Source organism: Malaclemys terrapin, chromosome 17 (genome assembly GCF_027887155.1).
Source record: "Malaclemys terrapin pileata isolate rMalTer1 chromosome 17, rMalTer1.hap1, whole genome shotgun sequence".
NCBI lineage: Eukaryota > Metazoa > Chordata > Testudines > Emydidae > Malaclemys > Malaclemys terrapin.
In genome coordinates, this window is record NC_071521.1 from 23,664,141 (window position 1) to 23,679,989 (window position 15,849).

A 15,849-nucleotide genomic window follows, 5' to 3' on the forward strand; every position below is an offset into this window, starting at 1 on the left:
CCAGGGCTGGGATAGCAGCGGGGAGGCAGGTCAGGACTCGGGCGCTGGCAGAGTGGTGGGTGCAGGGATCCCAGGGCTGGGATAGCAGCGGGGAGGCAGGTCAGGACTGGGGCGTTGGCAGAGTGGTGGGTGCAGGGATCCCAGGGCTGGGATAGCAGCGGGGAGGCAGGTCAGGACTCAGGGTCGTTGGCAGAGTGGTGGGTGCAGGGATCCCGGGGCTGGGATAGCAGCGGGGAGGCAGGTCAGGACTCGGGTGTTGGCAGAGCGGTGGGTGCAGGGATCCCGGGGCTGGGATAGCAGCGGGGAGGCAGGTCAGGACTTAGGGGCGTTGGCAGAGCAGTGTGTGCAGGGATCCCGGGGCTGGGATAGCAGCGGGGAGGCAGGTCAGGACTCGGGTGTTGGCAGAGCGGTGGGTGCAGGGATCCCGGGGCTGGGATAGCAGCGGGGAGGCAGGTCAGGACTTAGGGGCATTGGCAGAGCGGTGTGTGCAGGGATCCCGGGGCTGGGATAGCAGCGGGGCGGCAGGTCAGGACTCAGGGGCGTTGGAGGTGTGTGCCCAGCCCCTGCCCACAATCTGGGCGCACTAGCTGGTGCTCTCAGTCCCGCGCCCCATGTTAATATCACTGCACCATGGAGTTTTCTCCCACCCAGGCCAGCCGCTGCGTGATCCTTTACCACAGTACGTCTCGTCGGAGCTGTCTTCACACGTCTCTGTAAAGTCGCAGGCCAGCTCCGCGCTGATGCACTTCGTATTGTCGCAGGCAAACTCCTGCGCGGTGCAGGGCGTGGTGGGGTCAGTGGAGGAAGGCCGGGGAGTGATGACCTGACTGCCTGGAGAGGGCGAGAGCGGGTCAGGGGGCACTACGGCGGGGGCTGTACTGGGCCTCTGTGCTCAGCTAACTGCCTGCAAACGCAGACCCAGCCGGGGCACTGAAGGCCCCTCCGATGGCTCCTTAGCACAAGCCGCACTGAAAGGTTAAGGGGAGTGAGACCGGAGGGGAAGCTCTCTGCTCTTCAGAGTGTGGGTCCCTCCAGGAGAGGCCTGGACTGTTTCCCTCCTGTTCCCCAGCCCAGCCTCCCCTCCCCTCACGACACTCTGGCAAAGGCCCACCCGGCGCCTGTGCCACGCACTGTAGCCGTGGAAGAGCCAGCGCCATATGACCAGCCAGTGTGGCCCAGATAGGGTTACCAGATTTAAGGTTTTAAAAAAGAGGACATTCCACGGGGTCCTGGCCCCGCCCATTCCTTGCCCCAATTCCGCCCCCTCCTCTGAGCGCCCCGCATTCCCCCTCGTCCTCCCTCCCAGCCACGTGAAAAGAGCTGCCCGAGTGCTACCAGCTTTGGGCAGTCCCCATGCCTCTGGACCCTGCGCTGCTGGCCGGGCACTTCCCCTCCTGGGCTTTGGGGGCGCAGGGTCCGGAGGTCTGGGGGCTGCCCGAAGCCGGTAGCTCTCGGGCAGCTCGGCTCTTACAGAGCACAGGAGTCAGGGAGCAGCAGCAGTCACTGGAGCCCGCTCTAAGGTAAGCCAGGGATGCTGGAAGCTGGGAGTATTTTTCCCGGACATGTTCGGCTTTTTGGAAATTCCCCCCGGACGGGGGTTTGATTACCGAAAAGCCGGACATGTCCGGGAAAAACCGGACGTATGGTAACCCTAGGCCCAGACCACGGCTTGAGTCGTGAGCCCAGCCCCCAGGCTTCCCCTTGAACCCCAGCCCACAGTCCCTCCCCTATCCCAGCTCTCCCCAGCCTGCCTTGCCTGGTGCACCATGGGTAGCCAGGGAGTGGCTGCACCTGTAAAGGCTTCCCATGTGTGGGGGTGGGAGGAGGGGGCTGGGGGAGAGGGGGCAGGAGGGGTAGGTCACAAGGGCTGGGTGGAGATTTCCTGGCTTCTGGGTGTGTCGATGGGACACTTGCCTGGCTTATGACAAAGTTGGCTGAGGGAATAAACATGGCAGGGCCCGGGAGGGGATCTGGGGCCAGTGGTGGATTAGCCGCAGCCACCTGGGGAGCCCCCAGAAAAAATCCGACGCTGGGCAGCAGAAACCTGGAGCCCCAGCTGCCGGGCGGGCAAAGCCCCCGCACCTCAGCCCTGCTCCACCACAGCAGCACCGGACGGGAGAAGACCCCGTGCCCCAACCCCGCTCCTCAGAAGCAGCGCCCCCAACCGCTTCCCCGGCAGAAGCTGTGGGATGGGGGAAGGCCCCCCCCAGCCCCAGTCCAATCCCGTCCCCAGCAGAAGCTCCCGGGCAGGGGAAGTCCCCCCAGGAGGCCCTCAACCCTGTCCCTGGCAGAAGCCCATGGTGGGAGAAGACCCCATGCCCTGACCTTGGTCCCCCACAGAAGCGCGTGGTGTAGCAGGGGAAGCCCCAGCACCCGGATCCCCACTGTGGCTCTGGGACTGGAGGAGCTCTCACTCCCTGCGGTGCCCCGGGGCCATGGCGCAGGGACAGAGCTTCTGTAGTCTTGGGGCCATGGGGGGACAGAAAGATGCCAAAAGGGTTGTGGGGCTGCAGTGGGGTGGTGAAATTATAGAATATCATGGGTGGAAGAGACCTCAGGAGGTCATCTAGTCCAATCCCCTGCTCAAAGCAGGACCAACACCAACTAAATCATCTCAGCCAAGGCTTTGTCAAGTCTGACCTTAAAAACCTCCAAGCAAGGAGATTCCACCACCTCCCTAAGTAACCCATTCCAGTGCTTCACCACCCTCCTAGTGAAATAGTGTTTCCTACTATCCAACCTAGACCTCCCCCACTGCAACTTGAGACCGTTGCTTCTTGTTCTGTCATCTGCCACCACTGACAACAGCCGAGCTCCATCGTCTTTGGTACCCCCCTTCATGTAGTTGAAGGCTGCTATCAAATCCCCCCTCACTCTTCTCTTCTGCAGACTAAATAACCCCAGTTCCCTCAGCTTCCCCTCGTAAGTCATGTGCCCCAGCCCCCTAATTATTTCCGTTGCCCTCCACTGGATTCTCTCCAATTTGTCTACATCCCTTCTGTAGTGGGGGGGGCCAAAACTGGATGCAATACTCCAGGTGTGGCCTCACCAGTGTCGAATAGAGGGGAATAATCACTTCCCTCGATCTGCTGGCAATGCTCCTACTAATACGGCCCAATATGCCCTTGGCCTTCTTGGCAACAAGGGCACACTGCTGACTCATCTCCAGCCTCTCATCCACTGTAATCCCCAGGTCCTTTTCTGCAGAACTGCTGCTTAGCCAGTCAGTCCCCAGCCTGTAGCAGTGAATGGGATTCTTCCTTCCTAAGTGTAGGACTCTGCACTTGTCCTTGTTGAACCTCATCAGATTTCTTTTGGCCCAATCCTCCAATTTGTCTAGGTCACTCTGGACCCTATCCCTACCTTCCAGCGTATCGACCTCTCCCCCCAGCTTAGTGTCATCTGCAAACTTGCTGAGGGTGCAATTCATCCCATCATCCAGATGATTAATAAAGATGTTGAACACTACCCGTTGAGCCTGACAATCTAGCCAGCTTTCTATCCACCTTATAGTCCATTCATCCAGTCCATACTTTTTTAACTTGCTGGAAAGAATACTGTGGGAGATTGTATCAAAAGCTCTGCTAAAGTCAAGATATATCACATCCACCACTTTCCCCATATCCACAGAGCCAGTTATCTCCTCATAGAAGGCAAGCAGGTTAGTCAGGCATGACTTGCCCTTGGTGAATCCATGTTGACTGTTCCCAATCACCTTCATCTCCTCCAGGTGCTTCAAAATGGATTCCTTGAGTACCTGCTCCATGATTTTGCCGGGGACTGAAGTGAAGCTGACCTGTCTGTAGTTCTCCGGGTTCTCTTTCTTCCCTTTTTTAAATATGGGCACTATATTTGCCTTTTTCCAATCGTCGGAGATCTATCCCGATTGCCACAAGTTTTCAAAAATAATGACCAATGGCTCTGCAATCACATCAGCCAACTCCCTCAGCACCTTTGGATGCATTAGATCTGGACCAATGGACTTGTGCACATCCAGCTTTTCTAAATAGTCCTTAACCTGTTCTTTCACCACTGAGGGCTGCTCACCTCCTCCCCATACTGTGCTGCCCAGTGTAGCAGTGTGGGAGCTGCCCTTGTGTGTGAAGACCGAGGCAAAAAAAGCATTGAGTACTTCAGCTTTTTCCACATCATCTCTCATTAGGGTTGCCTCCCCCATTCAGTAAGGGGCCCACACTTTCCCTGACCTTCTTCTTGCTGCTAACATACCTGTAGAAACTCTTCTTGTTACTCTTAACATCCCTTACTAGCTGCAACTCCAAGTGTGCCTTGGCCTTTCCGATTACACCCCTGCATGCTCAAGCAGTATTTTTATACTCCTCCCTAGTTATCTGTCCAAATTTCCACTTCTTGGAAGCTTCCTGTTTGAGTTTAAGCTCACCAAAGATTTCACTGTTAAGCCAAGCTGGTTGCTGCCATATTTGCTATTCTTTCTGCACTTCGGGATGGTTTGTTCCTGCGCCCTCAATAAGGCTTCTTTAAAATACAGCCAGCTCTCCTGGACTCCTTGCCGGGGAAGAGGCAGAAAGGGGTGGGGCTCTGGACGGGGCCACAGGCAGAAGGGGCAGAACAGAGGCGGGGCTACAGGTGGATGGAGTGGGGTGGGACTATATATATGCAGGGGGTTGGACTAGATGACCTCCTGAGGTCCCTTCCAACCCTGATAGTCTATGATTCTATGACTACACACACTTGCTCTGGCCCAGGGCCCCAGGAAATCTTAATCTGCCTCTGCCTGGGGCTATAGCTAGAGGGGGTGTATGGGGCAGACAGACGGCTAGCTGGAGAGAGAGGCAGAGAGATATTAAGCCATGCTGTGCTGCATGGCGAACAGGGAGTCAGGAGTGGATGACCTCACAGCTCTGAGGTTGACCTGAAGAAGCTGCCATCAGCGACAGGACTAACCTTGCCCTGCCCATTAGTCCCGTGCAGAGGGAGTTAAGGGTTAAAACTCCAGTCCAGCAGCTGGCAAAGAGTGAGCAGAGGGACCTGTCTGGCTGCTCACCTGCAGCCAGGACGCAGCCCGGAGATAGAACCAGGTCATCCAAGGCCATGCTGCCTTTGTGTCCTGTTCCGATCACGCCCTCAAGAACGATCTGCAGGGACAGAATGAGCTACGGGTAACAGGAGGGAGCAGGCTAGCGCCTGCTCCCCTTCAGGACACCCCAGACGTCACACAGGAATGGGGCCCGCCCCACAGAGTCCCAGCCAGAGGTGTCTGCTGGAACTGCAAGAGGCTGCGAGACAGAGGATGGAAGGGTCATCGCCTAATAGGCAAATGAAAGCAAATGGTATGCTGTGATGAAGACCGATACTGGCGTGATTCGTTTCCCAGAGGAAGCTTGGCTTACATGGAGATGGTTTCAGGGCATATGGGTGGGGCGGGGGGGACATACGGTGGGTCTGTGCAATGAATGCGTATGCAATAGTAGGTCAGTGCATAGGGTATGGAGGTGGGTCAGTGTGTAGGGTACGGAGAGGTCAGTGTTTAGGCTGTGTGATGGTAGGTCAGTGTGTAGGGTACGGAGGGGTCAGTGTTTAGGCTGTGTGATGGTAGGTGAGTGTGTAGGGTACGGAGTGGTCAGTGTTTAGGCTGTGTGATGGTAGGTCAGTGTGTAGGGTACCGAGGGGTCAATGTTTAGGCTGTGTGATGGTAGGTCAGTGTGTAGGGTACGGAGGGGTCAGTGTTTAGGCTGTGTGATGGTAGGTCAGTGTGTAGGGTACGGAGGGGTCAGTGTTTAGGCTGTGGGATGGTAGGTCAGTGTGTAGGGTATGGAGGTGGGTCCAGTGTTTAGGCTGTGTGATGGTAGGTCAGTGTGTAGGGTACGGAGGGGTCAGTGTTTAGGCTGTGTGATGGTAGGTCAGTGTGTAGGGTACGGAGGGGTCAGTGTTTAGGCTGTGTGATGGTAGGTCAGTGTGTAGGGTATGGAGTGGTCAGTGTTTAGGCTGTGTGATGGTAGGTCAGTGTGTAGGGTACGGAGGGGTCAGTGTTTAGGCTGTGTGATGGTAGGTCAGTGTGTAGGGTACGGAGAGGTCAGTGTTTAGGCTGTGTGATGGTAGGTCAGTGTGTAGGGTAAGGAGGGGTCAGTGTTTAGGCTGTGTGATGGTAGGTCAGTGTGTAGGGTACGGAGGGGTCAGTGTTTAGGCTGTGTGATGGTAGGTCAGTGTGTAGGGTACGGAGGGGTCAGTGTTTAGGCTGTGTGATGGTAGGTCAGTGTGTATGGTACGGAGGGGTCAGTGTTTAGGCTGTGTGATGGTAGGTCAGTGTGTAGGGTATGGAGGTGGGTCAGTGTTTAGGCTGTGTGATGGTAGGTCAGTGTGTAGGGTACGGAGTGGTCAGTGTTTAGGCTGTGTGATGGTAGGTCAGTGTGTATGGTACGGAGGGGTCAGTGTTTAGGCTGTGTGATGGTAGGTCAGTGTGTAGGGTACGGAGGGGTCAGTGTTTAGGCTGTGTGATGGTAGGTCAGTGTGTAGGGTACGGAGTGGTCAGTGTTTAGGCTGTGTGATGGTAGGTCAGTGTGTAGGGTATGGAGGTGGGTCAGTGTGTAGGGTACGGAGGGGTCAGTGTTTAGGCTGTGTGATGGTAGGTCAGTGTGTAGGGTACGGAGAGGTCAGTGTTTAGGCTGTGTGATGGTAGGTCAGTGTGTAGGGTACGGAGTGGTCAGTGTTTAGGCTGTTTGATGGTAGGTCAGTGTGTAGGGTACGGAGTGGTCAGTGTTTAGGCTGTGTGATGGTAGGTCAGTGTGTAGGGTACGGAGGGGTCAGTGTTTAGGCTGTGTGATGGTAGGTCAGTGTGTACGGTACGGAGAGGTCAGTGTTTAGGCTGTGTGATGGTAGGTCAGTGTGTAGGGTACGGAGGGGTCAGTGTTTAGGCTGTGTGATGGTAGGTCAGTGTGTAGGGTACGGAGGGGTCAGTGTTTAGGCTGTGTGATGGTAGGTCAGTGTGTAGGGTACGGAGGGGTCAGTGTTCAGGCTGTGTGATGGTAGGTCAGTGTGTAGGGTACGGAGGGATCAGTGTTTAGGCTGTGTGATGGTAGGTCAGTGTGTAGGGTACGGAGTGGTCAGTGTTTAGGCTGTGTGATGGTAGGTCAGTGTGTAGGGTACGGAGGGGTCAGTGTTTAGGCTGTGTGATGGTAGGTCAGTGTGTAGGGTACGGAGTGGTCAGTGTTTAGGCTGTGTGATGGTAGGTAAGTGTGTAGGGTACGGAGGGGTCAGTGTGTAGGCTGTGTGATGGTAGGTCAGTGTGTAAGGTACGGAGAGGTCAGTGTTTAGGCTGTGTGATGGAGGTGGGTCAGTGTGTAGGGTACGGAGGGGTCAGTGTTTAGGCTGTGTGATGGTAGGTCAGTGTGTAGGGTATGGAGGTGGGTCAGTGTTTAGGCTGTGTAATGGTAGGTCAGTGTGTAGGGTACGGAGGGGTCAGTGTTTAGGCTGTGTGATGGTAGGTCAGTGTGTAGGGTACGGAGGGGTCAGTGTTTAGGCTGTGTGATGGTAGGTCAGTGTGTAGGGTACGGAGGGGTCAGTGTTTAGGCTGTGTGATGGTAGGTCAGTGTGTAGGGTACGGAGGGGTCAGTGTTTAGGCTGTGTGATGGTAGGTCAGTGTGTAGGGTATGGAGGTGGGTCAGTGTGTAGGGTACGGAGGGGTCAGTGTTTAGGCTGTGTGATGGTAGGTCAGTGTGTAGGGTACGGAGGTGGGTCAGTGTTTAGGATGTGGAGGTCGGTCAGTGTTTAGGCTGTGGGATGGAGGTGGGACAGTGTGTAAGGTGTGGAGGTGGGTCAGTGTTTGGGCTGTGTCATGAGGGTGGGTCAGTGTGTAGGGTACGGAGTGGTCAGTGTTTAGGCTGTGTGATGGTAGGTAAGTGTGTAGGGTACGGAGGGGTCAGTGTGTAGGCTGTGTGATGGTAGGTCAGTGTGTAGGGTACGGAGAGGTCAGTGTTTAGGCTGTGTGATGGTAGGTCAGTGTGTAGGGTACGGAGTGGTCAGTGTTTAGGCTGTGTGATGGTAGGTCAGTGTGTAGGGTATGGAGTGGTCAGTGTTTAGGCTGTGTGATGGTAGGTCAGTGTGTAGGGTACGGAGGGGTCAGTGTTTAGGCTGTGTGATGGTAGGTCAGTGTGTAGGGTACGGAGAGGTCAGTGTTTAGGCTGTGTGATGGTAGGTCAGTGTGTAGGGTACGGAGAGGTCAGTGTTTAGGCTGTGTGATGGTAGGTCAGTGTGTAGGGTACGGAGGGGTCAGTGTTTAGGCTGTGTGATGGTAGGTCAGTGTGTAGGGTACGGAGGGGTCAGTGTTTAGGCTGTGTGATGGTAGGTCAGTGTGTAGGGTACGGAGGGGTCAGTGTTCAGGCTGTGTGATGGTAGGTCAGTGTGTAAGGTACGGAGAGGTCAGTGTTTAGGCTGTGTGATGGAGGTGGGTCAGTCTGTAGGGTACGGAGGGGTAAGTGTTTAGGCTGTGTGATGGTAGGTCAGTGTGTAGGGTATGGAGGTGGGTCAGTGTTTAGGCTGTGTAATGGTAGGTCAGTGTGTAGGGTACGGAGGGGTCAGTGTTTAGGCTGTGTGATGGTAGGTCAGTGTGTAGGGTACGGAGGGGTCAGTGTTTAGGCTGTGTGATGGTAGGTCAGTGTGTAGGGTACGGAGGGGTCAGTGTTTAGGCTGTGTGATGGTAGGTCAGTGTGTAGGGTACGGAGGGGTCAGTGTTTAGGCTGTGTGATGGTAGGTCAGTGTGTAGGGTATGGAGGTGGGTCAGTGTGTAGGGTACGGAGGGGTCAGTGTTTAGGCTGTGTGATGGTAGGTCAGTGTGTAGGGTACGGAGGTGGGTCAGTGTTTAGGATGTGGAGGTCGGTCAGTGTTTAGGCTGTGGGATGGAGGTGGGACAGTGTGTAAGGTGTGGAGGTGGGTCAGTGTTTGGGCTGTGTCATGAGGGTGGGTCAGTGTGTAGGGTACGGAGTGGTCAGTGTTTAGGCTGTGTGATGGTAGGTAAGTGTGTAGGGTACGGAGGGGTCAGTGTGTAGGCTGTGTGATGGTAGGTCAGTGTGTAAGGTACGGAGAGGTCAGTGTTTAGGCTGTGTGATGGAGGTGGGTCAGTGTGTAGGGTACGGAGGGGTCAGTGTTTAGGCTGTGTGATGGTAGGTCAGTGTGTAGGGTATGGAGGTGGGTCAGTGTTTAGGCTGTGTAATGGTAGGTCAGTGTGTAGGGTACGGAGGGGTCAGTGTTTAGGCTGTGTGATGGTAGGTCAGTGTGTAGGGTACGGAGGGGTCAGTGTTTAGGCTGTGTGATGGTAGGTCAGTGTGTAGGGTACGGAGGGGTCAGTGTTTAGGTTGTGTGATGGTAGGTCAGTGTGTAGGGTACGGAGGGGTCAGTGTTTAGGCTGTGTGATGGTAGGTCAGTGTGTAGGGTATGGAGGTGGGTCAGTGTGTAGGGTACGGAGGGGTCAGTGTTTAGGCTGTGTGATGGTAGGTCAGTGTGTAGGGTATGGAGGTGGGTCAGTGTGTAGGGTACGGAGGGGTCAGTGTTTAGGCTGTGTGATGGTAGGTCAGTGTGTAGGGTACGGAGGGGTCAGTGTTTAGGCTGTGTGATGGTAGGTCAGTGTGTAGGGTACGGAGTGGTCAGTGTTTAGGCTGTGTGATGGTAGGTCAGTGTGTAGGGTATGGAGGTGGGTCAGTGTGTAGGGTACGGAGGGGTCAGTGTTTAGGCTGTGTGATGGTAGGTCAGTGTGTAGGGTACGGAGTGGTCAGTGTTTAGGCTGTGTGATGGTAGGTCAGTGTGTAGGGTACGGAGTGGTCAGTGTTTAGGCTGTGTGATGGAGGTGGGTCAGTGTGTAGGGTACGGAGAGGTCAGTGTTTAGTCTGTGTGATGGTAGGTCAGTGTGTAGGGTACGGAGTGGTCAGTGTTTAGGCTGTGTGATGGTAGGTCAGTGTGTAGGGTACGGAGGGGTCAGTGTTTAGGCTGTGTGATGGTAGGTCAGTGCGTAGGGTACGGAGTGGTCAGTGTGTAGGCTGTGTGATGATAGGTCAGTGTGTAGGGTACGGAGGGGTCAGTGTTTAGGCTGTGTGATGATAGGTCAGTGTGTAGGGTACGGAGAGGTCAGTGTTTAGGCTGTGTGATGGTAGGTCAGTGTGTAGGGTACGGAGGGGTCAGTGTTTAGGCTGTGTGATGGTAGGTCAGTGTGTAGGGTACGGAGGTGGGTCAGTGTTTAGGATGTGGAGGTCGGTCAGTGTTTAGGCTGTGGGATGGAGGTGGGACAGTGTGTAAGGTGTGGAGGTGGGTCAGTGTTTGGGCTGTGTCATGAGGGTGGGTCAGTGTGTAGGGTACGGAGTGGTCAGTGTTTAGGCTGTGTGATGGTAGGTAAGTGTGTAGGGTACGGAGGGGTCAGTGTGTAGGCTGTGTGATGATAGGTCAGTGTGTAAGGTACGGAGAGGTCAGTGTTTAGGCTGTGTGATGGAGGTGGGTCAGTGTGTAGGGTACGGAGGGGTCAGTGTTTAGGCTGTGTGATGGTAGGTCAGTGTGTAGGGTATGGAGGTGGGTCAGTGTTTAGGCTGTGTAATGGTAGGTCAGTGTGTAGGGTACGGAGGGGTCAGTGTTTAGGCTGTGTGATGGTAGGTCAGTGTGTAGGGTACGGAGGGGTCAGTGTTTAGGCTGTGTGATGGTAGGTCAGTGTGTAGGGTACGGAGGGGTCAGTGTTTAGGTTGTGTGATGGTAGGTCAGTGTGTAGGGTACGGAGGGGTCAGTGTTTAGGCTGTGTGATGGTAGGTCAGTGTGTAGGGTATGGAGGTGGGTCAGTGTGTAGGGTACGGAGGGGTCAGTGTTTGGGCTGTGTGATGGTAGGTCAGTGTGTAGGGTATGGAGGTGGGTCAGTGTGTAGGGTACGGAGGGGTCAGTGTTTAGGCTGTGTGATGGTAGGTCAGTGTGTAGGGTACGGAGGGGTCAGTGTTTAGGCTGTGTGATGGTAGGTCAGTGTGTAGGGTACGGAGTGGTCAGTGTTTAGGCTGTGTGATGGTAGGTCAGTGTGTAGGGTACGGAGGGGTCAGTGTTTAGGCTGTGTGATGGTAGGTCAGTGTGTAGGGTACGGAGTGGTCAGTGTTTAGGCTGTGTGATGGTAGGTCAGTGTGTAGGGTATGGAGGTGGGTCAGTGTGTAGGGTACGGAGGGGTCAGTGTTTAGGCTGTGTGATGGTAGGTCAGTGTGTAGGGTACGGAGTGGTCAGTGTTTAGGCTGTGTGATGGTAGGTCAGTGTGTAGGGTACGGAGTGGTCAGTGTTTAGGCTGTGTGATGGAGGTGGGTCAGTGTGTAGGGTACGGAGAGGTCAGTGTTTAGTCTGTGTGATGGTAGGTCAGTGTGTAGGGTACGGAGTGGTCAGTGTTTAGGCTGTGTGATGGTAGGTCAGTGTGTAGGGTACGGAGGGGTCAGTGTTTAGGCTGTGTGATGGTAGGTCAGTGCGTAGGGTACGGAGTGGTCAGTGTGTAGGCTGTGTGATGATAGGTCAGTGTGTAGGGTACGGAGGGGTCAGTGTTTAGGCTGTGTGATGATAGGTCAGTGTGTAGGGTACGGAGAGGTCAGTGTTTAGGCTGTGTGATGGTAGGTCAGTGTGTAGGGTACGGAGGGGTCAGTGTTTAGGCTGTGTGATGGTAGGTCAGTGTGTAGGGTACGGAGGTGGGTCAGTGTTTAGGATGTGGAGGTCGGTCAGTGTTTAGGCTGTGGGATGGAGGTGGGACAGTGTGTAAGGTGTGGAGGTGGGTCAGTGTTTGGGCTGTGTCATGAGGGTGGGTCAGTGTGTAGGGTACGGAGTGGTCAGTGTTTAGGCTGTGTGATGGTAGGTCAGTGTGTAGGGTACGGAGGGGTCAGTGTTTAGGCTGTGTGATGGTAGGTCAGTGTGTAGGGTACGGAGGGGTCAGTGTTCAGGCTGTGTGATGGTAGGTCAGTGTGTAGGGTACGGAGGGATCAGTGTTTAGGCTGTGTGATGGTAGGTCAGTGTGTAGGGTACGGAGTGGTCAGTGTTTAGGCTGTGTGATGGTAGGTCAGTGTGTAGGGTACGGAGAGGTCAGTGTTTAGGCTGTGTGATGGTAGGTCAGTGTGTAGGGTACGGAGGGGTCAGTGTTTAGGCTGTGTGATGGTAGGTGAGTGTGTAGGGTACGGAGTGGTCAGTGTTTAGGCTGTGTGATGGTAGGTCAGTGTGTAGGGTACCGAGGGGTCAATGTTTAGGCTGTGTGATGGTAGGTCAGTGTGTAGGGTACGGAGGGGTCAGTGTTTTTAAGCTGTGTGATGGTAGGTCAGTGTGTAGGGTACGGAGGGGTCAGTGTTTAGGCTGTGGGATGGTAGGTCAGTGTGTAGGGTATGGAGGTGGGTCCAGTGTTTAGGCTGTGTGATGGTAGGTCAGTGTGTAGGGTACGGAGGGGTCAGTGTTTAGGCTGTGTGATGGTAGGTCAGTGTGTAGGGTACGGAGGGGTCAGTGTTTAGGCTGTGTGATGGTAGGTCAGTGTGTAGGGTATGGAGTGGTCAGTGTTTAGGCTGTGTGATGGTAGGTCAGTGTGTAGGGTACGGAGGGGTCAGTGTTTAGGCTGTGTGATGGTAGGTCAGTGTGTAGGGTACGGAGAGGTCAGTGTTTAGGCTGTGTGATGGTAGGTCAGTGTGTAGGGTACGGAGGGGTCAGTGTTTAGGCTGTGTGATGGTAGGTCAGTGTGTAGGGTACGGAGGGGTCAGTGTTTAGGCTGTGTGATGGTAGGTCAGTGTGTAGGGTACGGAGGGGTCAGTGTTTAGGCTGTGTGATGGTAGGTCAGTGTGTATGGTACGGAGGGGTCAGTGTTTAGGCTGTGTGATGGTAGGTCAGTGTGTATGGTATGGAGGTGGGTCAGTGTTTAGGCTGTGTGATGGTAGGTCAGTGTGTAGGGTACGGAGTGGTCAGTGTTTAGGCTGTGTGATGGTAGGTCAGTGTGTAGGGTACGGAGGGGTCAGTGTTTAGGCTGTGTGATGGTAGGTCAGTGTGTAGGGTACGGAGTGGTCAGTGTTTAGGCTGTGTGATGGTAGGTCAGTGTGTAGGGTATGGAGGTGGGTCAGTGTGTAGGGTACGGAGGGGTCAGTGTTTAGGCTGTGTGATGGTAGGTCAGTGTGTAGGGTACGGAGAGGTCAGTGTTTAGGCTGTGTGATGGTAGGTCAGTGTGTAGGGTACGGAGTGGTCAGTGTTTAGGCTGTTTGATGGTAGGTCAGTGTGTAGGGTACGGAGTGGTCAGTGTTTAGGCTGTGTGATGGTAGGTCAGTGTGTAGGGTACGGAGGGGTCAGTGTTTAGGCTGTGTGATGGTAGGTCAGTGTGTACGGTACGGAGAGGTCAGTGTTTAGGCTGTGTGATGGTAGGTCAGTGTGTAGGGTACGGAGGGGTCAGTGTTTAGGCTGTGTGATGGTAGGTCAGTGTGTAGGGTACGGAGGGGTCAGTGTTTAGGCTGTGTGATGGTAGGTCAGTGTGTAGGGTACGGAGGGGTCAGTGTTCAGGCTGTGTGATGGTAGGTCAGTGTGTAGGGTACGGAGGGATCAGTGTTTAGGCTGTGTGATGGTAGGTCAGTGTGTAGGGTACGGAGTGGTCAGTGTTTAGGCTGTGTGATGGTAGGTCAGTGTGTAGGGTACGGAGGGGTCAGTGTTTAGGCTGTGTGATGGTAGGTCAGTGTGTAGGGTACGGAGTGGTCAGTGTTTAGGCTGTGTGATGGTAGGTAAGTGTGTAGGGTACGGAGGGGTCAGTGTGTAGGCTGTGTGATGGTAGGTCAGTGTGTAAGGTACGGAGAGGTCAGTGTTTAGGCTGTGTGATGGAGGTGGGTCAGTGTGTAGGGTACGGAGGGGTCAGTGTTTAGGCTGTGTGATGGTAGGTCAGTGTGTAGGGTATGGAGGTGGGTCAGTGTTTAGGCTGTGTAATGGTAGGTCAGTGTGTAGGGTACGGAGGGGTCAGTGTTTAGGCTGTGTGATGGTAGGTCAGTGTGTAGGGTACGGAGGGGTCAGTGTTTAGGCTGTGTGATGGTAGGTCAGTGTGTAGGGTACGGAGGGGTCAGTGTTTAGGCTGTGTGATGGTAGGTCAGTGTGTAGGGTACGGAGGGGTCAGTGTTTAGGCTGTGTGATGGTAGGTCAGTGTGTAGGGTACGGAGGTGGGTCAGTGTTTAGGATGTGGAGGTCGGTCAGTGTTTAGGCTGTGGGATGGAGGTGGGACAGTGTGTAAGGTGTGGAGGTGGGTCAGTGTTTGGGCTGTGTCATGAGGGTGGGTCAGTGTGTAGGGTACGGAGTGGTCAGTGTTTAGGCTGTGTGATGGTAGGTAAGTGTGTAGGGTACGGAGGGGTCAGTGTGTAGGCTGTGTGATGGTAGGTCAGTGTGTAGGGTACGGAGAGGTCAGTGTTTAGGCTGTGTGATGGTAGGTCAGTGTGTAGGGTACGGAGTGGTCAGTGTTTAGGCTGTGTGATGGTAGGTCAGTGTGTAGGGTATGGAGTGGTCAGTGTTTAGGCTGTGTGATGGTAGGTCAGTGTGTAGGGTACAGAGGGGTCAGTGTTTAGGCTGTGTGATGGTAGGTCAGTGTGTAGGGTACGGAGAGGTCAGTGTTTAGGCTGTGTGATGGTAGGTCAGTGTGTAGGGTACGGAGAGGTCAGTGTTTAGGCTGTGTGATGGTAGGTCAGTGTGTAGGGTACGGAGGGGTCAGTGTTTAGGCTGTGTGATGGTAGGTCAGTGTGTAGGGTACGGAGGGGTCAGTGTTTAGGCTGTGTGATGGTAGGTCAGTGTGTAGGGTACGGAGGGGTCAGTGTTCAGGCTGTGTGATGGTAGGTCAGTGTGTAAGGTACGGAGAGGTCAGTGTTTAGGCTGTGTGATGGAGGTGGGTCAGTGTGTAGGGTACGGAGGGGTCAGTGTTTAGGCTGTGTGATGGTAGGTCAGTGTGTAGGGTATGGAGGTGGGTCAGTGTTTAGGCTGTGTAATGGTAGGTCAGTGTGTAGGGTACGGAGGGGTCAGTGTTTAGGCTGTGTGATGGTAGGTCAGTGTGTAGGGTACGGAGGGGTCAGTGTCTAGGCTGTGTGATGGTAGGTCAGTGTGTAGGGTACGGAGGGGTCAGTGTTTAGGCTGTGTGATGGTAGGTCAGTGTGTAGGGTACGGAGGGGTCAGTGTTTAGGCTGTGTGATGGTAGGTCAGTGTGTAGGGTATGGAGGTGGGTCAGTGTGTAGGGTACGGAGGGGTCAGTGTTTAGGCTGTGTGATGGTAGGTCAGTGTGTAGGGTACGGAGGTGGGTCAGTGTTTAGGATGTGGAGGTCGGTCAGTGTTTAGGCTGTGGGATGGAGGTGGGACAGTGTGTAAGGTGTGGAGGTGGGTCAGTGTTTGGGCTGTGTCATGAGGGTGGGTCAGTGTGTAGGGTACGGAGTGGTCAGTGTTTAGGCTGTGTGATGGTAGGTAAGTGTGTAGGGTACGGAGGGGTCAGTGTGTAGGCTGTGTGATGGTAGGTCAGTGTGTAAGGTACGGAGAGGTCAGTGTTTAGGCTGTGTGATGGTAGGTCAGTGTGTAGGGTATGGAGGTGGGTCAGTGTTTAGGCTGTGTAATGGTAGGTCAGTGTGTAGGGTACGGAGGGGTCAGTGTTTAGGCTGTGTGATGGTAGGTCAGTGTGTAGGGTACGGAGGGGTCAGTGTTTAGGCTGTGTGATGGTAGGTCAGTGTGTAGGGTACGGAGGGGTCAGTGTTTAGGTTGTGTGATGGTAGGTCAGTGTGTAGGGTACGGAGGGGTCAGTGTTTAGGCTGTGTGATGGTAGGTCAGTGTGTAGGGTATGGAGGTGGGTCAGTGTGTAGGGTACGGAGGGGTCAGTGTTTAGGCTGTGTGATGGTAGGTCAGTGTGTAGGG

General features: G+C 54.7%; 1 protein-coding gene across 1 annotated transcript in view; it reads right to left on the reverse strand.

Annotated features, from left to right (window-relative positions):
- MAMDC4 (MAM domain containing 4) overlaps positions 1 to 15,849 on the reverse strand; it is a 94,582-nt gene that overhangs the window by 24,976 nt on the left and 53,757 nt on the right. The window contains exons 11-12 of the mRNA XM_054007076.1: positions 5,024 to 5,114; positions 676 to 831 (exon numbers count right to left, since the gene is read on the reverse strand). Coding sequence (XP_053863051.1) covers positions 676 to 831; positions 5,024 to 5,114 — 247 coding nt within the window. The remainder of the gene's footprint in view (positions 1 to 675; positions 832 to 5,023; positions 5,115 to 15,849) is intronic.